This window comes from Rhinopithecus bieti, unplaced genomic scaffold (genome assembly GCF_001698545.2).
Source record: "Rhinopithecus bieti isolate Rb0 unplaced genomic scaffold, ASM169854v2 scaffold_6935, whole genome shotgun sequence".
In the NCBI taxonomy this organism is placed as follows: Eukaryota; Metazoa; Chordata; class Mammalia; order Primates; family Cercopithecidae; genus Rhinopithecus; species Rhinopithecus bieti.
In genome coordinates, this window is record NW_016805255.1 from 28,159 (window position 1) to 44,933 (window position 16,775).

A 16,775-nucleotide genomic window follows, 5' to 3' on the forward strand; every position below is an offset into this window, starting at 1 on the left:
TTTTTTTTTTTTTTGTTTGAGACAAGATTCTTTGTTGCCCAGGCTGGAGGGCAGTGGTGCCATCTCAGCTCATTGCAACCTCCGCCTCCTGGATTTAAGTGATTCTCCTGCCTCAGCCTCCCAAGTGGCTGGGATTACAGGCATGTGCCACCATGACCAGCTAATTTTTGTATTTTTAGTAGAGATGGGGTTTTGCCATGTTGGCCAGGCTGGTCTTGAACTCCTGACCTCAGGTGATCCTCCTGCCTCAGCATCTCAAAGTGTTGGGATTACAGGCATGAGCCACCACTCCTGGCTGTATCTTGAAAACGTTATATTAAGTGAGAGAAGTCAGACACAGCCACATATATGATGCCCTTAATGTGAAATGTCCAGAACAGGCAAATCCATAGGGACAGAAATTAAATTATTGGTTGCCAGGAAAGGGGAAGTAACCACTCTCAGGTATGGAGTTTCTTTTTGGGTAATTAAAATTTTCTGTAATTAGATAGTGGTGGTAGTTATACATCTTGTGAATATACTAAAAACTGTTGAATATATTTACTTTAAAAGGGTAAATTGTATGGTATGTAAATTATATAAAAAAGAAGAAACAAAATTGACCACACTAAACAACAGAAAAAAAAGGTAGGCAGAAAATTCAGAATGCCTCTTAGCTCAGTGCTCCCTGCAAGGTGGAGTTTCACAGGATTACAGCAGACAACCAAGCCCCCTTCCTCTGAGCAGAGTTTCCATGATATTTTCAAGAACTGAATTGCCCATCACAGATCCCCTTAGTGGATAAACTTGCATTCTGGGACAAGTTCGGGGTTTTTGAAGGAATTCTGTCATGGGTTTTACAAAGCATATAAACTACCTTTCCCTGGAACATCTTGTGCATTATTTTTGTCTTCCTACTACCCTGAGTTTGCATTCATTTAAAGGATGTGTACTTTTAAAGCACATTCATCCAGTTTGCCACAAAAAGCCAGTGTTCAGTTTTCTCACTACAGAGTGCGTGGGACATTTTATCAAATAACCAGCACCTTTTTTTTTTTTTTTATGATAAAGTATAATGGTGTCTAGTTTTAGAATTGGAGTGTCACTTATAGCAAGTGTGGAGGATAAGTAAATAGTTTTACAGTTTTTATTTAGATCACACTCCTATTTGTGGATCAAGAAGAGGCCTGTAAAGAAGCTAAACTTGGCTTCTGTGAGTAAAACAGAAGAGAAGACTTTTGGTCAATGTTCCCATGAGAGTAATTTGTTCCAAGTACCTCTACCAGATGAATTGCAGTGATGGAATTGGCATGTGACCTTTTTGTTTTATGCCTATTTTTAGAATTTTTAAGAACATGTAGGGAGAACTTCATCTCTTTCCCTTACCAAGGCCATCATGAAGGCAAAACATTTCAAATCATGTTTATCTGGCTTAATGCAGAGTGGATACATCTGTCCACAAATGCCAGTTATTGTTCCTCTTTATTATATTGTTCAGCCTGGATGTAGTATAGAGTTTGTCTTAGAAGTTTTCCGGGCCAGGCACAGTGACTCACCCCTGTAATCCCAGCACTTTGGGAGGCTGAGGCAGGCAGATCACCTGAGGTCAGGAGTTCGAGACCAACCTGGCTAACATGGTGAAACCCTGTTTCTACTAAAAATACAAAAAATTAGTTGGATGTGGTGGTGCATACCTGTAATCCCAGCTACTCGGGAGGCTGAGGCAGGAGAATCACTGGAACCCAGGAGGCGGAGGTTGCAGTGAGCTGAGATTGCACCATTGCATTCCAGCTTGGGCAACAAGAGTGAAACTCCATCTCAAAAAAAAAAAAAAAAAAACCACAAAAAAAGTTTTCCAGGTCAGGTACAGTGGCTCATGCCTGTAATCCCGGCATTTTAGGAGGCTGAGGTAGGTAAATTGCTTGAGTCCAGGAGTTCTAGACCAGCCTGAGTGACATGGTGAAACCCCATCTCCACAATAAATACAAAAATTAGTTGGGCATGGTGGCACGTGCCTGTAGTCCCAGCTACTCAGGAGGCTGAGATGGGAGGATTGATTGAGCCTGGAAGGTGGAGGTTGCAGTGAACCAAAATCATGCCACTGTACTCCAGCCCGAGTGACAGAGCCAGACCCCACTTGAGTCCAGGAGTTCAAGGCTGCAGTGAGCTATGATCACACCAGTGCACTCCAGCCTGAGTGACAGAGTGAGACCCTGTCTCTTGAAAAAAAAGAGAAAAAGTATTTCAGACTTCTCTACTTGTTCGAAGTTATATTATTTCAATTACATCTTTTATTATTAATGACTGTAATTTTAAATATTAATGCTCACAGTTGTGTAGGGAAAGAGCATTGGGCTAGGAGCCAGGACTCTTAAGACTCTCTCATTCTGATTGTGCCAGTTACTGGCTGTGGGATCTGGATTGTTGTACAAAGAGTAGAGTTGGGCCAGATGGCCTTTTAGGTCCCTATCAACTCTTAAAAATTAGTTCAGATGTTATGCAACAAATCAGTCACTTCAGAGTTCCTTCAGTTTTATCTTGTGATCTTTTCAAACCCCGTTAGAATGTAGTCGGCTGGTACTCATTGCCACTGCAGTTATGAGCAGCTCATGACAGTGGATGTATTTTCACCCACTAGGTTTTGAAGGATACCCATGGTCCCATTTGGACCATGGGAGTTGGTTGTACCTTCCAAGCTAAATAGCTATGGGTAGGTTCCTGTGCATAGATCCTGTGGCCCTGCAGCCCAGCTACAGCTGACTGCTCAGGGGTCAGCACCCAAGAAAGGGAGGCCATCTATAGGCTGGGCATGAAGGAGGTCAGTGTCTTATGAGGTATCTGGTGGAACACCCATACAGGATACTCTCTGGGGGAGAATTTGAATGCAAGACTCATGGAGAAGGACTTAGTAAAGTGGAGCAGGGTCATGAGAGAAACATGTAAAGAAGGCAGAGAGCAAAGGCATGAAGGAGCAGAAATTGACACAGTGTTTATTAGCAATAGGTAGAGGCAAAAGTGTAATCAAACACAAAAGAAGCTGAGATGAGAAAGAATTGCTTTAATTCCTTTTGGACAACTAGAGCTGCTGTGGACCTTGGTGGCTTAGCTCTCAGCTATCCATTGGGTTTCTTGGGCTCTCATTTACCCTTGTACCTGTAGAGTAAACCTCCACTGCCCACAGTAACTTATTCCTTAAAACCTAAAGGGGCCTCACTGACAGTTCGGGAAATTGGCATTCCTGTGTAAAGTAAAAACTTTCTAAAGTATTTTGCCAAAAAACAGCAAGGAACATTCATTGGTTTATAGTTTTACATGCTTGATTGCACTAATATTCTCTGACGGATTGAGTTAGCATGGCAAGACTCAGTTCATCTATTATTTGGGTTATTTATTCATTTGACAAACATGGAAACATTACATGCCTACTACGTGAAAGACACTACATTCTGCCCTGCCTCCATTTTATTTTCAGCGTATATCTTTTCAGATTTATTTTTCAAAAGAGATTATAGTTCTATGATCTTTATTTTTGCTATTTTCATAATTGAGCACTTCATTGTTTGAAGGGTAGAGGGTACATTCTGTTTCTTTGGTACCAATAATTGTTACCATTGAGCAGGCACTATGTAATGAATGCATTTTGCAACATTCTCATTTACTTCCCTAAAAAATCCTGTAAAATGGAAATGATAAAAATGTAAGGCTTTAAGAGCACTGAGTAACTTGTCTAGGATCATGGAGTAGTTAGTAGCAAAGCTGCAGCTGGAGCTCAAAACTCTGACTCTAAAGCTCATGCTCTTAACCACTGCACAGTATATCTGCTCTTTCAGTCAGAAAATAAATGAATAATGGAAACCAAATTATTTCTTCCTTAAAATTCTCCTTGTGGTTTAGGTGCAGAACTAACATGACCCCCTCCACAGGGTCTTTGCTGATAACTGCCCCTCTCCCTGTGCTTCCCATTCTTCCTCCAGTTGAAGGAAACCTAATGTTTTGTACCCTTACATCTTTCTGAATTCTGTAGCATTTTGGATCAGAGACCATCAGTCCTTCATTTGATATCTCCCTGAAGCACCTAGTACAAAATCTTGCATGTAGAGTTGGTGCTTGATCTTGTCGAAGTAAAGAATGAATTATTTCCTTGTCTTTACCAATCCAGGAGACTTGGATAGTTCTGTGTTGCGCCTGCTTTTGTGCTTTAAATAAAGTAAAATGAAATAATTATGAGCAGATACTCTTTTGTGTCTTTGTATTTGAAATCTGCTATCAAAGCATATGGTTGGGTTTTGTTGTTAATCCAGACTGACAGTCTCTGCTTTTTAATTGGATGGTTTAGTCCATTTACATTTGATGTAATTATTGATATGGCTGGATTTGACTACCATTTTGCTGTTTTCTATTTGTCTTGCTGGGTTTTTTTGTTTGTTTCTCTGTTTCTTCTTTATTGCAAGTTATAAACCTTATAATATTGTTGAGTAATTTCTGCTGTAGGCAGTCTTAACCTTTTTTTAAGTAGCTTTTTGTTTTACTCACTTATTTAACATTTTCAGTGCTCTTTACATCTGAGAGTTACCGTCTAAGTGTCAATTCCTTTTAGCTTTCAGAATTTTTGTTAGCATGCATTGTAGTGCAGGTCTGCTAGTGATGAATTATCTCAGCCATTGTGTTTCAAAATATCTTTATTTCATCTTCATTTTTGAAGTTTTGCTGGTTAGAGAATTATACTGGTAGATGAAAAAATTTTTTTCTTTCAGCATTTGAAGATGTTCTGTTGTCTTCTGGCCTCCATTATTTCTGTTCAGAAATTGGTTGTCATTAGTATCAGTGCACTATATGTAATATATATCTATGTGTATATATATATAGATATATATTTTTTCCCTCACTGCCTTCAAGATTTTTCTCTTTTCTTTACATTAGCAGTTTGACTATGATTTGCCTCAGCAATTTTTTTTTTTTTTTAAATTATCCTGATTGGCATTTATTGAGCTTCTTGGATCTGTAAGTTGATGTCTTTCTACAGTTTTGGGCCATTGTTTTTTTCAGATTTTTTTTTTTTTTTAGATGGAGTCTTGCTCTTGTTACCCAGGCTGGAGTGCAATGGTGTGATCTCAACTCACTGCAACCTCCGCCTCCCGAGTTCAAGCGATTCTCCTGCCTCAGCCTCCCAAGTAGCTGGGATTACAGGTGCATGCCACCATGCCCAGCTAATTTTTGTATTTTTAGTAGAGACGGGGTTTCACCACGTTGGCCAGGATGGTTTCTATATCTTGACCTTGTGATCCACCTGCCTCAGCCTTCCACAGTGCTGGGATTACAGGGGTGAGCCACCGTGCCTGGCCTCAGATATTTTTTGTGACCTATTTTCTGTCTCCAGTTACATGTCATTACACTGCTAGATACTGTAACAATTATCCGGGCTCCATTTGGTTTTTTGTTTTTTTTCCTTCAATATTTTTTTCAGATTGGATAGTTTCTGTTGATTTAACTTCAAGTTCACTGACTCTTTTTCTGCCATCTTTTGCTATTAAAATATACAGTGAACTTTTTACTTCATTTCTTGTCAGATCTGGAATTTTCATCTGTTTTTTAAAATTTAATGAAACATTTTTACAGTGGTTAGATACACATAATGTAAAACTCATCGTCTTACCCACTAAAATGTAAAGCTCAGTGATATTAAGCACATTCATATTGCTGTGCAACCATCACCACCATCCATCTCCACAATGCTTTTCAATCCTGCAAAACTGAAATTCTATATATTTGGCTGTTGTTATTAGTTTCTGTTTCTCTATTGATCTTGTCTTTATTCCTTATTCAGATATTTTCCTTTAAGTGCCATAAAGTTCCTCTCTGCTAAATTGCAACACTGGGTCATCTTGGTGTTGGTTTCTATAGATTGCTTTTTTCTTGAGTACAGGTCACATTTTCTTGTATCTTAGCATGTCTAGTGATTTTTGATTGAACACTGGACATTATGAATGATGTAGAGATTCTGGATTCTGTTATGATCTTCAGAAGGGTATTTTTTTTTTCTTGGCATGTAGTTAGTATGGCAAGATTTAAGCTCAGCTCTAAACTCCTACCTCCACTGCATTAGCCGTAGTTGAAATCTCCATGCGGTTCTTTCAATTTCCAGTTGTTACTTTTTGCTGGCCCCCTTGGGTTCTCCAGCCAAGGATCTGAACATATATTTAGTTGCCAATTTGGGAGTTTCACCCGCTATGTGGCTCCCTCCCTTTCAAGGTTTCGTCTGAACTTTCTGGCTGCCCTTCTGGCCCTGAACTTTATCCCTGTCACTCTGAACCATGCCTTATAGGTATTGGCATGTATTCTTAGGCAAAAAGCTACAGACGTATAAATCTCACCAAGTACAGTTCTTCTCTTTCAAGGGTAGCCTCTCTTTCAATTTCTACCTGCTTTTGATCATTCTCCTAGTGCCTTCAAATAATTTAAAATATGTTGTCCAAAGTTTATAATTGTTTTCTGTGGAAGGGTGGTGTGACACTGCTACTCTGTCACTGTTGGAAGCCAGATGCCAAGCAGATACCTTTTGGGGCTTACGTTCAGATGCTTCCCTTGTTCTCAGCCTTGTGCTCACCTGGGCTATGGAGGAAATAGGGCTTCTTCTCAGGGAGCTCCATTTTCAGCTGAGGAGAAGAGAGGGCACAGGGAACCCTGTGGGAGTATCTTAGTCAGCTCGGACTGCTGTAACAAAATGCCACAGATGAGTAGCATAAACAATAGCAATTTACTTCTCACAATTCTGGAAGTGAGAAGTCCAGTATCAAGGTGCCAGCAGGGTTGATTTCTGGTGAGGCCTCTCTCTTTGGCTTGCAGACAGCTGCCTTCTCATTGTGTCCTCACATAAACTTTTTTCCTGTGTACTTGTGCTCCTAATGTCTCCTCCTCTTATAAGGATTCTGGTCCTATTGGATCAGGGCTCATCCTTATGGCCACATTTAACCTTAATTATATCCATGATGGCCCTGTCTCTAAATATAGTCACATTGAGGGTTAGGGCTTCAACCTGAATTTGAGGTTAGGGGATACAGTTTTGTCCATAACAGGGATTAATCTAGCTTCTAGTCTCAGGATTTTGTGAGGGAGGTAGGGGAGACAGAGTTGTGTTGTACCAATGGCATCAGGACGTGTTTAATCAGTCACCATGTAAATGCAGAATGTTTCAGGCATAGCATGAAGGGCTAAGGATTCAGTTATGGATAAGACTGGCCCCATCCCTGCCCTCATGGAACTCATAGCCTAGGGGGAGAAAAGATGTATAGACATGACATTGCAGAGTGATGAAGTAGGGGACATTCAGGGCTCCCTGGGAATACTGAGGAAGAGGTGCCCAAATAAAAGTTAGGGGTCAGGAGAGGCTTTTTCAAGAAAATGTCTTTCTTTTTTTTTTGAGGCAGAGTTTCGCTCTTGTTGCCCAGGCTAGAGTGCAGTGGCATGATCTTGGCTCACTGCAACCTCCGCCTCCTGGGTTCAAGCAATTCTACTGCCTCAGCCTCTTGAGTAGCTGGGATTATAGGCATGTACCACCATGCTCAGCTAATTTTGTATTTTTAGTAGAGACGGGTTTTCACTGTGTTGGTCAGGTTGGTCTCGAACTCCCGACCTCAGGTGATCCCCCTGCCTCGGCCTCCAAAGTGTTGGGATTTCAGGCGTGCGCCACTGCGCCTGGCCAATAAAATGTCTTTCTAAATTAAAATGCTTCAGTGGAAGGATGGCGTGACCAAGCTACTCTGTCGCTGTTGGAAGCCAGATGCCAAGCAAAAAGCTTTCAGGGCTTAGGATGAGTAAAGCGTCAGCTGTGGAAGAAAAGAAAATCAAGCAGAGGGAATGGTAAATGTGAGAGGCTCCCGGGTTGAGCAGGGCACGCCAGAAGAACAGAAAGTCGATGAGGAGAGGTGGAGCTGGAGCTGGGAGAATTGGGGAAGTGGAGTGGTGAGGTATAAGGCCAGAGAGGTAGGCTGTTGGATTGTAACTGCCTATCCCTCTAGAGAGTAAACTCCTTTTTTCTGTTCTGTTTGTTTTTTGCTTGTTCTTTTAAAATTTTTATTATTTTTATATCTTTTATCTTTTTTCTTTTGAGAGTAAACTCCATAAAGACAATGAATAAGTCTCCTTCAGCTTGGTGTCCTCTGCCTGGCAGAGAGGCTGTGTAGTAAATGTTTACAGGTGCCCTTTGTTATGATTTGTGGGGTGAGGTGGAAAGGTTGGGTGTGCAGGTGACCTCACCTCCTTGGTAAGGTAGGCAAGGGTCTGGAGGTTGCTGACCATCTCTGGCTGTACCTTGTCCCTGTGTCCTGGGTCACGTGGTGTTTTGTTGTTGTCAGGCCTGGACAGCGAGTCTGCCTCCAGCAGCATCCGCTTCAGCAAGGCCTGCCTGAAGAACGTCTTCTCGGTCCTGCTCATCTTCATCTACCTGCTGCTCATGGCTGTGGCTGTCTTCCTGGTCTACCAGACCATCACAGACTTTCGTGAGAAACTCAAGCACCCTGTCATGTCTGTGTCTTACAAGGAAGTGGATCGCTATGATGCCCCAGGTAGAGCCTGCCCCTGGGCCAGGCATCAGGGCCCCAGATCTAGGGTGTCGGCTGGCAGATACTCTCTGAGCTGTCATTGTATTTGTGGCACTACGGGCAGGGCAGAGGAGGCCAACCAAGCATAGTCTAGGTAAAGAGTCTACACCCAAAGAGCTGCTGTTGGGAGTGTGGTACGTGCTGAGGAGAGAAATGAACAGAGCCTAGAGTAGCTATTGCAGGCTACTAGAGGGGTCAGGAAAAGCTTGGCAGAGAGGTAGGATTTGAGCTGGTCCTTGAAAAGCACATAGATGGGAAGAGAGTGTCTTTGGGATGGGGATCAGCAGAGTGAAGGGGTGTCTAGGGAAGCAGAGGGCTTCTCTGGAGAGGATGAGACTAACTTGGCTGGGGCCAGAGGGCAGGGATGAGGAGAAGCATGAGTCAAGGCTGGACTGTGGGGTGGGGAGGGTGATAGGGGAGGTGAGACCATCCAAGGTAGACAGGAACCCTGCCTGGAGAGGGACTCCCAGGCCACACTGGGTAGACCTGTCCCGCTGGGGTGTCTGGTCCCTGAGTGGCAGTCCGCTCTGCTACAGAGCAGGCTGTATGCTCTGGGCTACAGGCTGGCACTGGATGCTCTGGGGGCTGTAGAGTAAATGAGGAGGCATGAGCTATGTGACTTTGGCCCTGTCTACCCAGTGTGTGCTACCTGCTCTGTCCACAGATGCCCCTGAGTGACCTGCGGGAGGGCCTGCTCACATGGCAGAGCCAGAGTCCAGGTGCCCTCTCTCTGGGGCTTCCTGCCAGCCTCCAGCAGAGTCAGTTGTGCTGGTCATGGCTCCTGTGCCCATCTCTTCCTGTCTTGTGTTTGTCCCTCTTCTCTGTGTGTCTGCTTGAGTCTTCTTTATCTATAGGTTTTACTTTCTCTGTCTGGTCTCTTAGTCTCTCTGAAGTCTGTCTCTGATACCATGTGCTGCTGTCTTAGCATTGCTGCCCTTGAGGCTGGACAGCTACTGTCCGTAGAGGTGCCTGGGCTGGGAAGAGGGAGGGACTCTTGGGATGTGACTCGCACACTTGGGGCTCCCAGTCTAAGAGACAAAATGAGTTCCGAAGAATTCCACAGCTTAGAGCCTCCCAGCGATTCTGCAGGTGGGTGTTGGCCCAGAGGGATGGCAGAGCGGGGCTGAGTCAAGAGACACTCCCTCGGAGGGTGTGGAGCGGGGCTCTGAGGGGGACCGGGTTTTGATGTGGGCATCAGGGTGGCTGGATCCCAGGTTGGCCAGGGGCTTACTGAGGAGGGGCTTGTGCCCTCTGCTAGAGCGGGGCTTTCTGAGGCCAGGGGATGTGGCTCCTCACCCTCTGAAACCCTTTTCTTCTCCCTTCCTTGCAGTCATCCAGGAAGTCCAGAACATAGGTTGCTGGTAGATGTGAGATGATTTCAGGGATGTGGTCAGGACTGTGATTTCTGACACTTGCTTTTCCTGTTTGTGCCCCCAGGTATTGCCCTGTACCCCGGTCAGGCCCAGTTGCTCAGCTGTAAGCACCATTATGAGGTCATTCCTCCTCTGACAAGCCCTGGCCAGCCGGGTGACATGAATTGCACCACCCAGAGGATCAACTACACGGACCCCTTCTCCAATCAGACTGTGGTAATTCCTGTCTGCCTGAGCTGGGTCTGGGCAGCTGCTCTGTTAGCCCCGCACCCCTTCTTCCACTCACTCAGTGTGGGGCCTTGGTCCCCAAGCAGACATGCGGCTGTGCCACGTGGACACTTGGCTGTGGCTGGCTCGTTTGCATTCAGGGAGGACAGTGAGGCCTCCAGCCTTTGCTGAGTAATGCTCAGGGATTCCTGACAGTGTGGTGAGACCCTGTCCCTGATGGAAGAATGACAGGGCTAAAGGGTGGGGCTGGTGGGATATAGCGAAGTGGGTCCCATACCTGACCGCTTGACAGAATTGCCAGGATACTTTTTGAAAATACAAATTGCCAGGTTCCATGTGAAGCCAACTGAATTATAATTCCTTAGGCGAGGCCTGGGAATCCGTAGTTTGAAATAAATATGCCAGCATCAAGGAGTGCCGGTATGGGGACAATGACTCCTGGGCCCTGGGCTGGCCGTGTTGTCATGTACAACAGCACGGCTGGGAAGGATGACTAAGGGATGGGGTTCGGAGTGCCCTGGAGGAGTGGCACTGCACAGGGTTTCAAAGGCAGGGTGGCGTTTTGTATTGATTTACATCTCATCTCCTTGCTTCAGAAAGGATTGAAAGGGGCTACAATAAAGTTTTCCAGATGAAATTGGGAAGGAAAAGTTTTCTAGGCAGAGGAAATTGCACCATGACCTAAAGGGAAGAGACGACATGTTGTACTTGTGCCTCTGGGCACAATTGCAGTTGGCAGGGAGATGTTTCATAGGGTCAGGAGCCCTGGAAGACTGATGGGTGATGAAGCTGTGGACAGAGTAATGGCCAGATGAGAAAAGAACATGTATCGTGCTATAGTGCCACACTTGCTCCCTTGGGTAACAGGGAACTGTTAGTGGGTTTTAAGATGAAAGAATCGCACTAATATTTTTTTGTTAGTATGTGTACGCTAGGCCCCCTCCTAAAATTCTGCTGAAATGATTCTGTAAGGAACGAGATAAAACAGACTAGAACATCAGTAATAGCTTTGCACATAAAGAAAGAATATCACCAGTGGACCAGACATTTTGAGGAACTGGTATAAAGTATAAAAAACAGCTTGGGCCTGATTGGTGGAGCAAACAAATTAGAGGAAAACCCTAACCCAAAACAGATGCAGAAGAGACCTGCTGTAGAGGTACAAGCTTTCCTTCCAAACCCCCAGCTTGGAATCAGTGCTGTTAGAAAGCAGGGTAGTCATTACTGGACTGCCTGTTGGCTGGGCCAGACACACCCTATGCCCTCCCCAGGTATGCAGAGCCGCTGGGGATGGTTGCTTCTGGGTAAAAGACCCTGGAACCATTCTCTACAGAAGCTAAGGGAAGATTCTTTGCTTAGGCATAGGAAACAGCAGACTTCTACAATGGAAAAGGAGAGAGAACTAAAGGAAAGGACTCTTCCCAGAGTAAAACACACTGGAATACTCAGTGTGCTTCCACAGAGCATACTTAGCTTTCCCATGCAAGGGAGAGGCCTATTAGAGAAACAGAAATTTATTACTTTGGAAGAAACCAAAACCCAGACCTATACTAGTCAACCTAATCCTTCATTCATAAATAAGAATGGAGAATTAATGGTCACCAGACATTTGCATGAAACTAATGACAGAAAAAGACCAAGATGAACAAATAGAATGGACTCTAGAATAGGGAAATGGAAGCTAATTAAAACAAAAAGGAAAACAACCTTTAAACAATTCCAATGTGGAGTTATATGTATAATAGAAGCTCTCTGTCTGGATTCCCAACTCCCTTCATCCCTCTGTAAAACACGCTAATGAACCCTCATGGCTGCTTCCGTCCCACCAAGTGCCTGTTCTCTGGATGCCCTCTTCTCCTCCCCCAGTTGAAGGGTACACTTACGAGGAGTCAGTGAGGGTCAGTTCCAAACCCATGTAGGCCAGTTGCACTTGTTACAATAGTTACATGATTCGACTAAATAGTGTAAAAACCCTTGAAATAAGGGCACAAAGAGAGAGTTGTTTTTATGGAAATGAAGTTGAATACAACTACTAGCCCCCGGCTCTGAGTGATGGTTCGTCTCCTCCATCAATTCCTTGAAGTCCACAAGCTAGAAACTAACAGAGAAGTTATCTCCTCCCTATCCACCAAGTTTCCTACCCAAACCAGCGTATAGCAGTGGAGGAAGAACACGATGAGAGCAGTAGAGCTCCCGTTTGGAAAAGGACGAAGGGGAAGGGCCTGCAGCTCTGCTCTGCAGCAGTGCTGGAACCCTGCGGGGTGGGACCGGTGAGATGCCTTCTTGGCGTGAAGTAAGCTCCTTGGTTTGAACCTGTCGCTGCCCTCAGAGAGAGACTCCTATGTGCTCTGGCCTTGTCCCTGGAACTTCTGCCTTGGTGGTAATGCTCTGTGGCCATATCTGAAGTGGATATTAGAAAATACGCCCTCCCTGGTGGCTGCACAGCTTGTGCCACTCACTTCCTGATTGTGTGAGCGGCTTTAGGGCTAAACAATCACAAACTGGGAGGGTGGCTTCTTACCCACCTCCTCCTCCCATTGCCTTTGTTTGCAGCGAGATTTCAGAAACGTGTAGGCTTCTGGCTGTTCGCATCTAATCAAGTCCATGTGAAAGTGACCCCAGTCGAGGGTCTCATCCTGTTATATTTGTAAAATCTTCAGAATTTTGTAATTTTCTGGTGCTTTCTTTCATGCTCTCAATATAATGGTAGTTATTTTTTACCAAATGCTCTGGCCGCCACAATAAGGTTTGCCACTTTTCCAGCCTGTGGGATCCTTATCTATTTCCTTACTGCCTGCCATTTTCCCACCACCCAAATGTTTGGCTGATGCCTCATTTTTAGATTTTTTTGCAACCATGAAACATTCCAGTGTCAGTTAACAAATTGTGTATTAGTCAGTATAAGCTAAGCTACCGAATAAAAACAAAACCCGCAAATACGGTGGCTGAGATGAGGGAGAAGTCTCCTTCTTTCTTTGAGAACAGTCCTGGCATGCAGGCTGTGTGGCATAGTGGCCAGTGCTGCCTCATAGGATGGTCCAGCCATGACTTTTGTCTTGTCACTGTGCTGTCCCCTGGGCATTGTTCTGGTCCATGTGGGCAGTGTGTGTGTGTGTGTGTGTGTGTGTGTGTGTGCGCGTGCGCGCGCACATGCCCATGCCTGGGAAGGTGAGAAGTGGAGGGCAAGCAGTTCCCTTTTCAGGAAATGGCATGGAGTTGAATGAGTCCCCTTTTCTTCCACACGTTAGGAACTTCATCACATGGCTACATTTAAAGGCAGAGATGAGGCTCCAGCAGGAGGAGTGGATTCTGCTGAAACCTGGGTTGGGAAAGCCGTTCTAGTACTAAAGGAAGAAATGGATAATAGAAACCAGGGACAGTGTTCTCTAAAACAAAATGGCACAGAAAGGTTGAAAAATAAATAAGATGGACAAAGCTGTCTTGGGAAAATGCAATGAAGCCCAGAAGTGGCAATATTAATAGTCGGTGTGGAATTCCATGTGTGAAGGGGTGAAAGAAGGATGTTTAATATTGATAACAGGTTCAACTCCATACTCTCCACTAAGACGACTGAACAGTTCCAAAACTTTATGTACTAAACAGCATGACATTTATATATTTTAAGCAAAATCTGTTAGAAGTGAAAAATACCATCACTTTAGAGCACGATTTAAACACCCCTCTCAGAAATTCACAGATCAAATAGACAAAAACTAGAAAGGATAAGAATTGAATAGTGCACTTAATAAATTTAGAGTGTGTATGTGTGTGTATACATGTGGGGACACAAAACTTTGTAACTGATAGTGTACTCACTCTTTTTCAAATATCTAGAGCATTTATAAAAGTTGATGTAAAAGACATTTTTTTCTAAAGTTAATCTATAAATTCAGTTTCCATCACAGTTAAAAGTCCCAATGAATTTTTTTTTGTGGAACTAAGCAAGCTAGTTTTAAAGCATACTTAGGGGAACACGGTTCAAAAATAACCAAGACAAGTTTGGGGATGGGGAAGACTAGTAGGGAGGGCACCGGCCCAGATCTGGGAACAGTGGAAAACCACAGGAATCAAAGCAGCATAGTACTGGACGGAGACAGACATATGTGTGGGCTCTGCTGGGGCCAGGAGCAGACACAGATATTGGTTCTGTATTGAATTTAGAATAAGATAAAGCAGGGAGGGGAAGAGGCTTTAAAACCTGTCTCTATGCATTGTTTGGGAAGTAGGAATTAGAGCCCTATTTCACACTATACGCAGAGCTTAAAGCCAGATATATAAAGTATGTAAATGTAAAAAAGGTTAAAAAATGCTATAAAGAAATAGAGGACAATACTGATGTAATTTTGGCTTTCCTCAGCAAGCAAAACCCAAAGCCATAAAGAAAAGGTTTCTTGATGGTTTATAGGTTTATAAGTTTCCCTATAGTGCCCTCCCTACCAGTCTTCCCCATTCCCAAACTTGTCTTGGTTATTTTGAACACGTGTTCTTCTAAGTATGCTTTAAAACTAGCTTGCTTAGTTCCACAAAAAAAATTCATTGGGACTTTTAACTGTGATGGAAACTGAATTTATAGATTAACTTTAGAAAAAAAGGTTCATAGGTTTCACTACATTAAATTTAAAGTTTCCATAGGACAAATGACATTGGAAACAAAGTTAAAAGAAAAATGACAGACTGGAAGAAAAGATTGGCACACATAACAGATGAAAGTGAACATCCTTGCCAAATTAAGGGCTTCCATAACTCAAACAACCAATGAGAAAAGTGGACAGAGGATGAGCTGCATTCAGCTCTGGTCGGGCATCGTGCGGGGAAAGCTCCCCAGGAATGAGCATGAGTCCCAGCCCGGGCCTGTTCTCACCTGAACAGGAGGGTCTGGCTACTGGTCCCTTTGGAGACCACTGGGCGAGGAGCTATGGGCTTTCCAGTCAGTGCTTCTGCCCTCAGACCCAGAGGCCTCTGTGTGCTCTCCCAGGACTGAGACTCTGTCCTTTGTCTCTCTGCAGAAATCTGCCCTGATTGTCCAGGGGCCCCGGGAAGTGAAAAAGCGGGAGCTGGTCTTCCTCCAGTTCCGCCTGAACAAGAGTAGTGAGGACTTCAGCGCCATTGATTACCTCCTCTTCTCTTCTTTCCAGGAGTTCCTGCAAAGGTGGCCTTTTAGAGTTCACAGTGGGCTTACTGTCTACTTTTTATCTCATTCCAGCCGTGTACATCCCTGGGCTAAAGATGGAGGGCTGAGGGCAGGGAAGGGAAGGGACATTCCCAGATGACCCATTGGCCCAGGAAGGGACCTCATGAGCTTGGCCGGTCCACTCAACATCTTATCACAAAGTTAAGCGAATCTGGTGTGGAGGAGCACGCTGGCTGTCCATATACCTAGTGCTGACTGGTTCTGGAGAGATCATTTGGTCTCGCCATTGCCTGGGGCTGCTGAGGAGTAGAGGAAGTTGCCTTTGATTTGTAAGTCCCCTTGAGGGCAAGTTCTTGTGTGGTTCCTTGGTTCCGCTCCCCACCCCTCCAGTGTGCACAGGAACCACGTCTTGCTCCTAGGGCTCAGTGTGTGTTTGCCTGAAATACAGTTGGCCCTTGAACAACTTGGGGTTTGGGGTGACCGAACTTAACCACTACTGCCTGTGCAGCCAAAAATTTGTGGATAACTTTTGACTCCCCCAAAACTTAACTACTAACAGCCTACTATTAACAGAAGCCTTACCAATAACATAAACAACACATATTTTGTGGTTATATGTATCATAGACTGTATTCTTTTTTTTTTTTTTTTTTTTTTGAGACAGAGTCTTGCTCTGTCCCCCAGGCTGGAGTGCAATGGCGCGATCTCGGCTCACTGCAAGCTCCGCCTCCTGGGTTTATGCCATTCTCCTGCCTCAGCCTCCCAAGTAGCTGGGACTACAGGTGCCCGCCCCCACACCTGGCTAATTTTTTTGTATTTTAGTAGAGACGGGGTTTCACCATGTTAGCCAGGATGGTCTCAATCTCCTGACCTCGTGATCCGCCTGTCTCGGCCTCCCAAAGTGCTGGGATTACAGGTGTGAGCCACCGCGCCAGGCCATAGACTGTATTCTTATAAAGTAAACTAGAGAAAAGAAAATGTTATTTAGAAAATCATGGCCGGGTGTGGTGGCTCACACCTGTAATCCTAGCACTTTGGGAGGCCGAGGTGGGTAGATCACGGGGTCAGGAGATCGAGACCATCCTGGCTAACATGGTGAAACCCCATCTCTACTAAAAATACAAAAAATTAGCTGGGTCTGGTAGCATGCACCTGTAATCCCAGCTACTCAGGAGGCTGAGGCAGGAGAATCGATTGAACCCAGGAGGCGGAGGTTGCAGTGAGCCTAGATTGCACCACTGCACTCCAGCCTGGGCAACAGAGCGAGACTCCGTCTCAAAAAAAAAAAAAATTAGGAAGAGAAAATATACTTACTATTCATTAAGCGAAAGTGATCATTGTAAAGGCCTTAATCCTCGTTGCCTTCATGTTGAGTAGGCTGAGGAGGATGGGGGTTGGTCTTGCTGTCTCAGGAGTGGCGGAGGCTGAAGAAAATCCATGTGTGAGTGGACCCGCCCAGCTCAAAAC

General features: G+C 44.5%; 1 protein-coding gene across 1 annotated transcript in view; it reads left to right on the forward strand.

The window, feature by feature from the left end:
• The window catches only part of LOC108529463 (transmembrane protein 206-like), a 44,091-nt gene that overhangs the window by 13,334 nt on the left and 13,982 nt on the right, over positions 1-16,775 (forward strand). The window contains exons 3-5 of the mRNA XM_017871808.1: positions 8,331-8,540; positions 10,014-10,165; positions 15,184-15,326. Of these exons, the coding sequence (XP_017727297.1) occupies positions 8,331-8,540; positions 10,014-10,165; positions 15,184-15,326 (505 nt within the window). The remainder of the gene's footprint in view (positions 1-8,330; positions 8,541-10,013; positions 10,166-15,183; positions 15,327-16,775) is intronic.